Raw genomic sequence first — 14,002 nt, 5'->3', positions numbered from 1 at the left:
AGAAAAGCCGGCCCCAGTGGACAAGAAACCTGAGGCGGAACAACAAGAAGAGGTCCCTGTAGACGACGTCGCAGTGATACCGGTCAGTGAACCTGCATATGGATTGATGCCGATTACCCAAAAAGAGACGGTGGCCTGCCCAGTGGACGCGAAACCTGCAGCGGCACAACGAGAAGAGGTCCCGATAGTGATACCGGTCGGAGTGACGACGGCCTGCCAAGGAATGGAGGCACGTCCAGAAGAAGAAGAAGAGCCGACTTCAGCGAACAGGAAACCTGAGGCGGCAGAACTACTAGAGGTACCCCGCCGAAGTAATGCCGGTCGGAGAACCGAAGAAGAAAAGGCGCAGGGAATTAATTAAGTCAGAGCTAATGGTAGCAATTAATTATGACTATAGTTGTAAAGAGTTTTTTAAATTTGCACAAGAAGATAAAAAAAATGCTTAGTTCTGCAGCATCAGTGGACAAATACATATAGGTTAGGACTAAGAAACATGCAAATTTGTAAAATTTCTTCTATATTGTGACCTATATATTATATACAATGTAAATTAATTGTTTTGTTTAATATTATCCATTCCATGAACGTTTGCTGGACTGATGCCGCGCCGCTAAAAATGTGCAAAATTTGTCATGACTAAATCTCCCTTAAATTCATGACCGAAGAAGTGGGATCTAATTCCTGCCAGAGGCAAGAGATTCTTTCTTCTTCAGAGTGTCCAGACCACAGTGTCAAGCTAACCATTCACCTCCATCTAGTGCCAAGGTTACAAATTCATGGAGCAATACCTCCCCTCTTCCACATATTATCAAGGTATGGTGCTTAATTAAGCATAGGGATAAATTTTTACCTATGAAGCAGACATTTGTTTGTGGCACACAAATGTCTGGAAGTATAAAAACAAGGGATTTTGAGCAGACCTCAGAAAGCATATCTGAGTCCTCAGCCTAGTACTTCCAGTTTTCATTTTACAACACTTCAGAATTACACAATTCCTTATTTAACAAATCAGTTAGTAGTTAAGCCAGTTCCTTACCTCAGAGCTTTCATCTTTAGACTGAAAACTGTTAAAAAGTTCCACAGCTGTATGCAGTGCTCTTCACATACAGGCTTCTAGTTTTCTGTGCCAATTTCAAGTATGCGAGGTCTTGACTAGTTTCTAGGATTGTGTGTATCTTTAGCTCTGCTGCTTTACTTGAAGACAAAATTGAATTAAAGAATATCTCATTTGGTATTCACCAGATAAAAACAGTTTTCAGCATATATGGAGGAGTAAACAAGATACATAATGCTGGATTATATTAATTTCAGCTGAGAAGCAGTTTATCTTGGTTATGATCATGTACTCAGGTCATAAACACAGAGCATGAAGGTGGCTGTGATAGCAAAGAGGTTAAATCTTGACCAGTTTCTTCACAGTGAGAACTCTCTTCTTTACCAAAAGTAGATGAATGCAAAACAAATATTCCTTCTTGGATTAATGTATATATTTTGATGCAAACAATTTTATTTGTTAAATCTCTTGCCCTAATATGGCCTATTACAACAAAATAAGAGAAGAGGCAGAAAAATAAAATGAACTAGTTTAATCTACTACTTCAAAATCAATTTTGCCTACATACAAAAATATGCAAGACTTCCTGTTTATAAGTAATAATATTATAAAGTTGCCACAAGACATAGAGATTTATTCATTTGTGTATCATATTTAACATAAATGCATACCCCAACATTCATGAGGAATATGTTCCTGAAATTCACAATGAAGGTCCTAGACTCTGATAAATACATGTATATACCCTAATGAATTAGTTATTATTGTTCTCTCTCTTCCCAGTTGTAACACTTCTGCTTACTTTGCTAGTATTCCTTATCTTCACTTCAGGAGGCAAGGATGTCTGGGAACCCCTGCATACTAACACGCAGCTTTGTCTAACAGAGCATTCAACTTCTGCTCAAGCCAAGTCAATGTCACATTGCGGCCAGCACTCATATTTATACAGCACTCGATGTCCAGCCCACCTGTAGATCATCACGTGCGCTAGCCAATCAGCGCTCACAATCGCAACTGCAGCTTTAGCTCTGCCCAACAAGCATGGTATAAAAGGCAGAGCTCAAAACACGCTATCATCAGTTCTTCGATCGTCCTCACTATGACAATGACAGCTAACGCAGCAACTCTGACATCACAAAGCAGCAACAGCTCTCCAGCAACCACGCCGAGATAACGGCTCTGTCATCAATGCACCATAGGCAGTTGTTCCTACTGGCACGCGCACCACCACATGTCTGGCCAGCCAGACCAGCTGAATGGCCATAAAGACCTGGTCTGCTACAAAGCAGCAAACGCTACTAGTGCAAGCACGGCCGAACAAACAGCCCTTTTCAGGGTCTGCAAACTTTTTCCATGGTTGTCTATTAGACCATCAACATCCCACAGGTTATTTAAGAATGTTAACAGAAGCTGCCAGATGATTCCAGTACTAAAGTGAAGCACAGATCTAGGCAGATTATGACACAGAGTTTAGTTTTGAGCCTGAGGATGTGCCATAGAAAGCTTACCTTAGAATATTTTTGATACTATTGTGACGTACACAACCATTGCAAGGCAACAACTCGGTAAACACATTCCTGTGGGAGCCAATGTACACAACTATAGAATGTCTATTGCTAGGCAACGGATAAGTAAACTCGCCTAAAACAAGGTGGGACAAAAGAAGACAGTGTTTTCTGTTAAGAGACTTACACTCAGACCAAATACAAATACGTTCACTTCCATATATTAACGATATTTTATTATCAAATCTGTTTTCAATTAATCATGTTGAATACATTCCCGAAGATGGCTTTTTCAGGATGCAATATGTTGGTACTTCACATATTTTTACTAATTAAAAATTAGATACACTTCATGGTATTGTATTCATTCATTCAGATAATCAGTATTCTTCTAACAGATCACCGACTTCTAAGCTGAGTCACTGGCAGATGCTATTACAGATGTCATTTCTCAGGATAAGTGTGGCGAGAAAAACATTTACATCTGCGAAGAAAGAAGCGACAGAGGATGGAAGAAACTTCATAATGAAAAGTTCAAAGTTTGTATTCTACATGAAATAGTATTAGTGTAATGACATCAGGAGGATGAAAAGGGCAGGTCATGTATTACTCAGTGGAAAGGTGAGAAATGGATATTAAGTTTAGTTACAAAATATATGTAACAGAACACATGGGAGACCAAAAGGTAAATATGAGGATAATATTAAAATAGTTCTTAAAGAAACATAGTATTAAGGGTCTTGACTGGTACTGTAATGCTCAGAAGAGGACCAGTAGGAATCTCTTCTGAACACTGTAATTAACCATTGGAATTTATCAAAAGTGGATAATTTTTACTAGCTGAGTGAGTGTTATCTCAACAAGAAGGATTGTGTTACACCCATGATTTTTAAGGGAACATCACAAATGCTGTTTATGTGCCACGGTTGGTTAGCACTTTGCTGAAACTTGCAGGAAGGGTGAGAGCTGAAGTGGTTACAGTTATTGTCGACTTGCTTGACAATATCTGAAATGAAATTTAACGCAGATGTGAAGGGCTATATCTTCTTCAAGTAACACCACGTATTGCAGAAGATAGAACACTCCATAGCCACTGTTATAACCTCAAATCCTACATAATATAGATACGATATTTGCCAGGCCACTCATAGTGCCCCCATCAAACATCTGTGAAATATAGGTCACCAAATTTGCATCATGTAACCTACATAAATGCATTCAGATTTCATTCCTGTACCTTTCAATTCACAAGCAATATTACAGAAAAACACTGTATACTTCATGTGTACCTCATGTACTAGTATTACTGAAACAGATATATTTCACAACAATTCATTATGCAAAGCCATAATAATAACTAAGGGATTCAAAGTCCAGTGGTTAATGTATATATAGATAAAAGACAGTCTAATGAAAATAAAGAATTTGGTCATGGAACCTTAAGGAAACAGGGAGACCTAAGCATAGATGGAAAGATAACTTTAAAATTGACCTCAGAGATATCACAAGTGAAAAAATCAACTTGATTTATCTGGCTAAGGGTAGGGCTGATGGTGGGCTTTTGTGAAAGCAGTAATGGACCTCTGAGTTACACAGAAGCAGGACTTTGTGGGATTTGTTGATACTCCAATAGACAACCACTTTGAAAAGTTTGTGGGCCCTGAAAAGGGCCGTTTGTTGCACTGTGCGTGCGCTGGTAGAGACAGCGTGGTCACTGGAGACTTGAGGCTACTCCGTCAGTTCCCTGGTCACGGTGAAGAGCTGATGACTCTGATGACTGTTCGTTCTGAACTGAATGTGATCACTGACTATTGCTAGTTCCAGGCTCTGCCTTTGTATACCATGCTTGCTGGGCGGAGCTTAAACTTGCAGTTGCTATTGTGACCGCTGATTGGCTAGCGCACGTGATGATCTACAAGTGGGTTGGATATCGAGTGCTGTATAAATATGAGCGTTGGCAGCAATGTGATTGGTTACCGCATGTGATGATCTACAGGTGGGTTGGACATCGAATACTGTATAAATATGAGTGTTGGCAGANCTTGTGGCAACTACGCCAGTTGCCTGGTCACAGTGAAGAGCTGATGACTCTGATGACTTCGCTCTGAACTGAATGTGTGTATGTGTAGCCCGCTGACGTTGGAAGGGGTCCCACAAGGTCAATATGGACGTGCAGAAAACGGGCTGCTGGCGGTGTAAAGTTGCCCGGTGGAGTGACTGTGTGGCAGGAGACTTTGGAATGCTGGCAGGACTGGCAAGCACGTGCCCAGGTGTGGCAATCCTTCTGCACGCCTGGCCACACGAATCACTGTGCGACCAGCTTTGCTGTTGCTCTGATGCCTGGGTGGGACAGATCATGGATGGACTGGAAGACTTGGAGTCGTAGAGGCGCTGGAACATATGGCCGAGATGTCCCGATAGACGTGTCGCAGTAGATGGAGACTGCGGTACCGGGGACTGGTAGTTTCTCGAGCCGCAGGGCAGTGGTTGTCTCCAGGATTGCTCGGAGATTGTCGTTGTCGTCCTGTGATGCAGCAAGTACGTCGTAATGTGGTGGTGCAGTGACGAACTCGACGCGAGAGAGGGCATCGGCGAAAATGTTGTCCCATCAAGAGTTGTGTTGGATGTCGGTTGTGAACTGGGAGACGAAGTCTAGATGGTTGAACTGCCGGGATGAGCATTTATCCCGCTTCTGCTGGAAGGCGTAGGTGATTGGCTTGTGGTCGGTGAAGATGGTAAAGTGATATGGTGGAAATGCCTTACTGCCTTGTATATAGCCAGTAGCGCACAGTCGTAGGCGCTGTACTTCTGTTGGGCCGGGTTGAGCTTCTTTGAGAAGGCGAGGGGCTGCCAGGTGTTCCTTATGCGTTGTTGTAGCACGGCACCCATGGCGGACGTGGAGGCATCTCTGACGAGTGCAAGTGGCGCGGATGGATCCGGGTGGGCCAGTAGAGTGGCATGTGACAAACTCGCCTTGCACTCTTCGAATGCCTTGTGTCCTGTGTCCAAGTGATGGGGTGGGAGCCCTTGACTTTGGGTCCGGAGAGGACGTCGTGCAGTGGTGCCTGCATGGAGCAAAAATCGCCTGTAGAAATTCAGCATGCCTAGGAATCGTCGGAGCTGACTGGCGGTCTTCGGAGGGGACAGTCCTGGAGATGGGCCACTCAATCTTCCAGACGTTCGGAACCCTCGGCGGACACCTTGTAGCTGAGAAAGGTGACCTCGGGTGTCTGAAGACACACTTTGACAGGTTGCTAATGAGCCTGTACCTCTGGAATTGGTTCAAGTGAGCATGTAGGTGTTGTTCGTGCTCTTCGAGTGACCAGGAGAAGATAAGGATGTCGTCTAAGTATGCGAAGCAGAAGTTGAGTCCCCGTAGAATGTCGTCCATGAAGCGCTGGAAGATCTGGGCGGCGTTGCATAGGCCAAAGGACATGAATGGGAATTCGAAGAGGTCGAATGGAGTGGTGATGGCAGTCTTGTGTATGGCTTCAGGGTGGACAGGGATTTGGTTGTAGGCTCTCACCAGGTCAATTTTGGAAAAGATGGAACAGCCGAAAAGCTGGTGGGAGTAGTAGTGGATATGGTGGACAGGGTAACAGTCAGGGATGGTTCGTGAGTTGACCTCTGTTAGCAAGCGCGGCTGGATTTCGACCTCGGAGACGAGATCCGCACAGAGGGCTGTGGCCTCCAAGTTACTCTCGTTCTGGCTGGCGAGGATGCTCTGCACGTTCCAGGGTAGCTGGCTGGTCCAGACGCTTCGGATGACATTCTCAGACACGTCTGGTGCGAGACTCTTGAAGTACCTGAGGAATTGAGACCGCTTGCAGTCGGCAATTTCCTCGACCATGAGGAGCTGCCTGATGTGCTGCTCTGGCGATGGGGATAGCCACCTCACAAGATCGGTCCTCAGTAGGCTGTAGGGGTCTTGTTCAGGTGGAGAGGTGATGATATCCTCCACCTCTGTGGCGTACCGGTGATCCAGCTGTGAAATCACGTGGCAGAACTTGATGTGCTCACTGTTAATGCCAGCCAAGGTGAATTGCGCCTCAGCCTGGGGGAACCACACGGCTGGTCGCTCGTGCCAGAATGGCGGGGGGCGCACGGCCACTCTGGATACCGCTGCTTGCGAACTGTCTGCGGCGTCCATGCTCAGTCGGGGTCACCAGTGTGGGATTTGTCGATGCTCCAATAGACAACCGCTTTGAAAAGTTTGCGGACCCTGAAAAGGGCCATTTGTTGCACCGTGCGTGTGCTGGTAGAAACAGCTGCCTATGGCAGTTGTAGGAGTTGTGGCAGCTGTGTTAGTTGCCTGGTCACAGAGCGTGGTCACTGGAGACGTGCGGCTACTCCGTCAGTTCCCTGGTCGCGGTGAAGAGCTGATGACTCTGATGACTGTTCGTTCTGAACTGAATGTGATCACTGACTATTGCTAGTTCCAGGCTCTGTCTTTGTATACCATGCTTGCTGGGCGGAGCTTAAACTTGCAGTTGCTATTGTGACCGCTGATTGGCTAGCGCATGTGATGATCTACAAGTGGGTTGGATATCGAGTGCTGTATAAATATGAGCGTTGGCAGCAATGTGATTGGTTACCACATGTGATGATCTACAGGTGGGTTGGACATCGAATGCTGTATAAATATGAGTGTTGGCAGAAATGTGCGGCAATATGATATTGACCTAGGAGTGAGTGTTGTCTGTTAGACTGTGTTAGTATGTAGGATGTCCCCACAACTTTTTACCCTCTAAATAAATATGGAGTTCTTAGCAAAGAAATTTATGAAGTGAAATAGTCATTTCTTCAATTTGCTGTGTAGTACATTGTGTCTGTAAAGAATTACTGTATATGTAAGTTCCCATAATTTTGACTGCAGAGATAGAAAATGTTAAAAGTAGCAACCAGTAAACAAACCGGTGATTGTGCAGTACTTACGCCAATAGAAGTCTAATGAGTCATGGTCCTGTCCCAATTCAGCTGTACACACGAAATGGACGGATTCTGTGTTGACAGAATAATGCACAGTATAACCCACAGTGTGGTTGTACTCCACAGTCTCGCCACCATACATCATCCTTCGTTGTACCTAAATTAGGAGACCAAGATTAACATGTTACATTCTACAGCTGGCACAGTCACGTTGGGCGTAAGAGAAAAAGGGTCTTGCCATTGTCTTAATTTAATAAATAATATATTTAACATGCACTAAACTCAGAAAATAAGGTGTGACCATAAATAAGTTTGCTATGAACAATAACTCTGCACATTCTTTGCTAACATGTGAGGAAGTAATAGGTGTGAAGTGTAGACTGAATGTAAGCCATGTTTACTTGAGTTACCTTGACAGCTTACATTATCAAGTTGGTTGCAGTGGGGAGTAGGTGACTGTATTTTGATGCGGTTCATACATTTCTTGGATGTGTACCTCTGATTTGTGGAATTTGTATTATGTACTTCTAAGTTTGGCATTATGTAGCCTGGTAAGTGCGTACAAACATTCAGAACAACCTAATGCTTTCATCTAAATTTCTTTGCATGAGGATGGTTTGAGTTTAACCTGGACTTTATTTCTTTTCTTGAAGATGTGGTCACCAGAAAAACAAAACCCTTTCTTGTATAGTTGGTGACCACACTGCACTCACAATCTGGCAGGTGGTCATGTGTCCCTCTACTGTGAATTAGAGCTAGTACATGATGGTGTCAGACCTTGTCACTACTACTGCAGAACAGCGGTAGATTGTCAAATAACTAAAGAAAGAGAAAGTGAAACCAGAAGAACTTCTTTGTAGAGTAAATGCACAGTATGGGGAAGAGACCCTGTTCCGTGCACGTGTCTTATGATTGGCACCATATATTTTGTACAGGATGTAAAAAAAACTGATCTACTGCATACTCATGATAAAGAAATTAATGTTAATTATGTACAGTGTTATGTGGTTTTTTTTATGGGTAAAGAAGCTGTACACACATTATGAAAGAACAGCAACTAACTATATAACTCCATTCCCAACATTTTGTGGAACTCGAAGGTTCATTACAGTGTTCACAAGAGTCCTCCACATGCCCCTATCCTGAGCAAAGTGAATTCAGTCCATACCACCCCATCATATTTCTCTAATGTCCATCTTAATATACTCCCACCTACATCTAGGTCTTCCTAGTAATATCTTTCCTATTGGATTTCCCATCAAGACCCTTCACTTCTCCCCAATGCATGCTACTTGCATTTCCAATCTCATCCTCCTTAACTTGATCATTCTAATTACGAGTACAAGTTATGGAGCTCCTTATATGATTTTCCCCAACCTTCTATATTTATACCTCTTGGATCAAAACATTCTTTTCAACACCCTATTCTCAGATAGCTATAGTCTGTGTTCTTCCCTTAATATCAGAGATCAAGTTTCATGCCCATATAAACTACAGATTTTATTTTTTCTTTACAAAAGAATATATGTACCAGAATCGCCAAACTCTCACTCTTTTTCAAGTTTTTCTCTTCAAGTTTTTCTCCTCCTACACTAACACATTTTTTCCATTATCCTAGCAAGGTTCACTGTTATATTATATTGTATAAGTAATGAATTGTTTTATAGAAAAAAACTGGTACATCAACTTTTACTTTAATCTGAGATAGGCCTATACTAAAGAAATGTCTCTGTGTTAAAAAGAAACTGTAATATGTGACAGTGGCTGACAATGAAATATTTGAAACGATATTTATATTACTACTGAGGCACTCACCAATCTAGAAAGCCCAGGCGCTATCTCCCTATAGAGTTTCACCTTGACATCAGGGGTATCTGTTGTACATGGTATCACTGCATGCCCACTTCCATTAGGATATATATGACGATTATCAATCTGCTTCAGAAGTCGTTTACTGTCTAAAGAAAACAAATAACTTATATTCTTATAATGTGTTTTCAAGGCTTTATTCTTACTACTGAAAATATGAATAATAATACAGTATGCGCCAAAACTTTCAGTACTGAAATGAAAAGATGTCCTATTGATACCACTGTATATTCATGTGAAGGCCCCTTGTATGACAGAACCTTCTCAAATCCTGAAGAAATAGTCCAGTCACCATGTCCCCGTAGCATTCTTGGGTGACAGTAAGAGCATTGCCTTCCTCATCTTCAACAAAATAGGGGCCTAATATACCGTGTGCTGAGACGGCATACCATATTGTCACATGTGTACTATGTAGCGGCTTCTGGACGATAACATCTGGCCACTCAAAACCAAGGAAGCGAGTTGTCTGGCGACCACTTCCATATGAGGGGAAATAATACTCAACTATGAATACTTTTTCCTCCGTTGAGAGACCCATTTCCAACAGCAACTGCACAACACAACTTCCTTTTCAGTACTGGGAACGTGCGGATGGAGCTATACCCCGTCGACAAGCACACATGCACATTTATGATGTGCGAGTTTCAGTACTGCATCTTTTCGCGCATATAGTATCTTACTTTCATGGTGACTTCGTGTACACATGTTACATTAATAACACACACAGTTGCTGTGCAACATCTGAATTGGAAGTTACACTAATATACCATTTACTGAAGGATGTTAAAATTATGCAATTATTTAAGAGTGTAAAAAACAAGGCAGCTACATTAATATATATATATATAACTTTTAGTCTGCCTGCAGGAACTAATTTTGGAGTAATTCATGATAGGTTTTGTATGCAGACAGATCATAAACACACATGGAAATTCTATATGAACATCTTGAATATGTTAGCAACTATTCTGAAAAAGCTGGCAACCCAAATTGAGTAATTTCTTTTTTGACCTAGTCCAGGAACTTTCCTCTGACTGAAGTAAAATGCTACGAAGGGGTTTATTTTTACTTACTGAAGTGAACATAGAAGAACTCATATTCCTCATGAGCCCTCAACTTGGCTTCACATCTGTATGTCCCAGCATTTGACATACTGGCATGTTTTAGAGTGTACCCCACATTGGGGTCATAAGTCACTGTCAGGTTGCAACACTCAGTGGACTCCACAGGAATCTGGTTCAGAAGGATATATAAGATATGTCTCTAATCATATCTCACTGACATATTTGGTATCATCCTACACTTAGTCAAGATGGATGGATCCACAGTATTTTTTAACAGCCACACATACATATTTTCTTTAGAGTAAAATATGACTATAATTACAGATTCATGTCTAAGATACATATAATATACTAATTAAAATAAATAATAAAACTCATCCACTTCTACATTAGATAACACATTAAACTAACTAAAGTTCAAAAAACTTGGCATCAAACTATTAACATAAAAATTTGAATTTTATATTGCTGTTTTCTTTCATTGTCCTGTTGCTCTATTATTCGGTATGATAACTAACCTTACCATACAAGATATAAATCAAAATTTAAAAAGGCATGTTTCATCAGATTGCTCAAAAACTGTTCATTATACAGAGAGTAACATGATGGTCTGGTACAAGTACAGAACTTATTTCTACAGACAAAATTATTTTAACATGATGGCTGAAGGCTGAATAATTGAACAAGAAGTCCATCGAGAAATTCCTGCAGGAATATTCCACCACCATGAACCACTTGGCTCATCACGTCCACATTGAACCACCCAAACTCCTAATTAGTAAGAGAACTGCCCATCCATTCGCCGACGGGATAAGGGAGGGAAACATTAGATGACAGCTACTCCTGGAAGGCAAAAACACATTCAGCAAGGACCTCAAGCTGGAGGCAGCCGACAAAGCAGCAGGTATGCCCTCCAGGTTCCAGGATATTCTGGAGGAGCCAGTCCCGCTAAATGGAAAGAAAAGATTACCAACAGGTTACATACTGGCACTGTGGGAGTACCAGCCATTTTCGAAAGGATGATTTCCACAAATTGGATGAAGAATACGACTGACGCTAGGAGAATGGGCGGCAGCCGGCGAGAAGAGACGATTGATGCAGCCAGAATGCAGCAGCAGCAGCCGTGTATATATGGTTAGAGCGCCCATGGGACCACACTTGTCAAGGACAGAGTACAGCAGGACGAAATTACCCGTGCTGGATGTATGGGGGCGTCAACCATCTTAGGAGGAACTGCCAACGGGGATACCGCTCGAAAAACATTGACCGAGACCGGAAAAACAAACAGAAGAAACTCAGAAAAAAGGTGAATGTTTCATCTTTCGTACCTTCTGTTACACACTCAGCGTGTCGGAAAAGCAAGGCCATGACAGTATGCACGGCGAGGGATAGATAGGAGAGAAAGCATATATTGTGATCATCGACATCAAAGCGTCCATGAACATCACCAGGCTGATCATCACCATTGTACTGCCCAGACAGACCCACCCACGTCATGTGCCCTGCAGACAGCTTCAGGGAGACCCTCCCATTTTGAAGGAAGTTTCCATAAAACTGATTCTGGGGTGGTGCCCACTAAAATTTTGGGTATTCATAGCCAATATCACAGACGAGTTCATCATGGGACTTGACGCCATGTACGCCATGATTCGTGGATTTTAGACGGCACATGCTGCGACTAGGCGAAGAAGAAATTCCATTGAGGCGCCCCTAGGCACAACCACATTCAACTCCAAATATGACAAGCAACACCGAAGCAGCAGCAGCTCGATGTGATAGAGTCGCAGAGGTGCGGCAACATGGCGACTGACAGCTGGAATGTTGGAAAAAGAAGCGGCCATTGCCAGGCAACGGCGCGTTAAACACGTTTCTGTAGCAACAGAGGAACTGTTGGAAGCCGTGTTTTCTGTGTAGTCCACGCTGAGGCAATATAGCGAAGTCCAATGGGATATGAATATAAAATCTCTGGTTGTGAGCCTCAAGGGCTTGATGCCAAGATGAACTGATTGGCAGTAAACCGCCAGTCGTAAAGTAACTTTGACTCTGAAGAATGACTCTGAGTGGTGTGTCCATGTGTTTTTGTATAGTCGAGTTACCCCAGTAAAAGAGGAGAGACCAGTTGTAGTCAGACCCCTCTTTTGTTGAATTGGAAAGGAAGTGACCAGTAGCAGTTAGGCCTCTCCTCATCAAAAAGGAAGCCCCATTTCAAAATATGTAAAAGTCTTGGAAAGAACAAAAATATAGTCATGGGTCCAAAAACCAAGAAAGACTGCTGACAAGAACTAGCAGAAATTCACCAGAAAGACACGTCAGCCAGATGAAGGTCAGAGTCAAAGGTTAGCAGTTAGTCATGAGTTAGTAGTGAACAGTGTCAGTTCTGGCTGGCTGTGAGGAGTCTCCATTTTTAGCGGCTGCTACCTAGCACTGACTATTGATGACAGAATAACAAACAGAAGACTGCCTATGCTGTAATTATAGTGATTCATATGGTGTGTAATTTAGTGAGATCATTTGTAGTTGTGAGTTATAAGCATTTAATGAAACTAATTATCAATCCAAACACCACCCAAGTCCTAAGACATGACAATGAATAAATTTCATATGAACATATGTCCGGTAACAGTTTTAGCCCCCTTTCCTTGTGAAACTGTCAATGAGACATCATATTCTGTGGCTTTTTCACCATAGTCTCAGTCAAAATTTCATTGAAAGTGATCAAAATGTTCTCTATGAGTTTCATAAGTTGTATCACAAGCGCTCATAACGTCTTATGTGACCCTTTAGACAGCACTGAGATGTCACGTCTACAACTGCTAAATGCAATGAAAATTTCCTGGCATGTTACACAATGCCTGGCAGCCATTTTTAGCTCACTCCTTAAGATTTGTAAATTACAGACTGGAGTCCATAAACCAGAGCTTTCAAGTGTCTCCGAATATAAAGATTGAATAGATTTAAATGAGGTGAGTATGAGTGCCACCCATTAAGTCCCCTTCAACCTGTCCATCAGGAAGGGCACACAATGAAGAATTTTCAAGCTTTATAGTATTATGGCTGAAATGTAGACAGGCAGTACCATGCATGAACCACATGTTTCCTCTGACTGCTAATGGAAGATCATATAATAATATGAGGAATTGATTTCTAAGAAATGTTGATGGTTGTACCTCAGATAGCAAGCTTTTTTTATTTTACAATTTTTTTATAATTTTGGTGTTAGAATTAACCCTTATACTTGTGCCAGACCTTTAAGTTATACTCTGTCCAAAACAAAGCGTACCCTGTACTTGGTAAAAAATATTTTCCACATGATAAACAGAAGCCTTCACAAAGAAAAGAAACTGACCATATATAAGTTCAATTTTAATATGATTTCTCTAAGCAAAATTTAATCAATATTTATTCAATGAGAAAGCAACTTGTCATCTTGATTTGACTTTCATGTTAGGCATTTCACTTCACAGCATGCTGTTTTATAAGGAGAGATAGGCTTATGGAATAAACAAATATATTTCTCAGTGTGTCCACAACCACCCTTAATAACTCAAGAAGCAACTGTGGATTTTCACAAAAGCCGGTAT

At 42.0% G+C, this 14,002-nt stretch overlaps 1 protein-coding gene across 2 annotated transcripts in view; it reads right to left on the bottom strand.

Annotated features, from left to right (window-relative positions):
- The window catches only part of LOC111871665 (obscurin), an 82,174-nt gene that overhangs the window by 43,073 nt on the left and 25,099 nt on the right, over positions 1–14,002 (bottom strand). For both annotated transcript variants that reach the window (XM_033754343.1, XM_023864918.2), the window contains exons 7-9: positions 10,431–10,590; positions 9,304–9,446; positions 7,495–7,645 (exon numbers count right to left, since the gene is read on the bottom strand). In XM_033754343.1, coding sequence (XP_033610234.1) covers positions 7,495–7,645; positions 9,304–9,446; positions 10,431–10,590 — 454 coding nt within the window. The remainder of the gene's footprint in view (positions 1–7,494; positions 7,646–9,303; positions 9,447–10,430; positions 10,591–14,002) is intronic.

This window comes from Cryptotermes secundus, unplaced genomic scaffold (genome assembly GCF_002891405.2).
Source record: "Cryptotermes secundus unplaced genomic scaffold, Csec_1.0 scaffold233, whole genome shotgun sequence".
NCBI classification, from domain to species: domain Eukaryota; kingdom Metazoa; phylum Arthropoda; class Insecta; order Blattodea; family Kalotermitidae; genus Cryptotermes; species Cryptotermes secundus.
The sequence above is the reverse complement of the archived record's forward strand: the minus strand, read 5'-3'. Positions and strand labels throughout refer to the sequence as shown.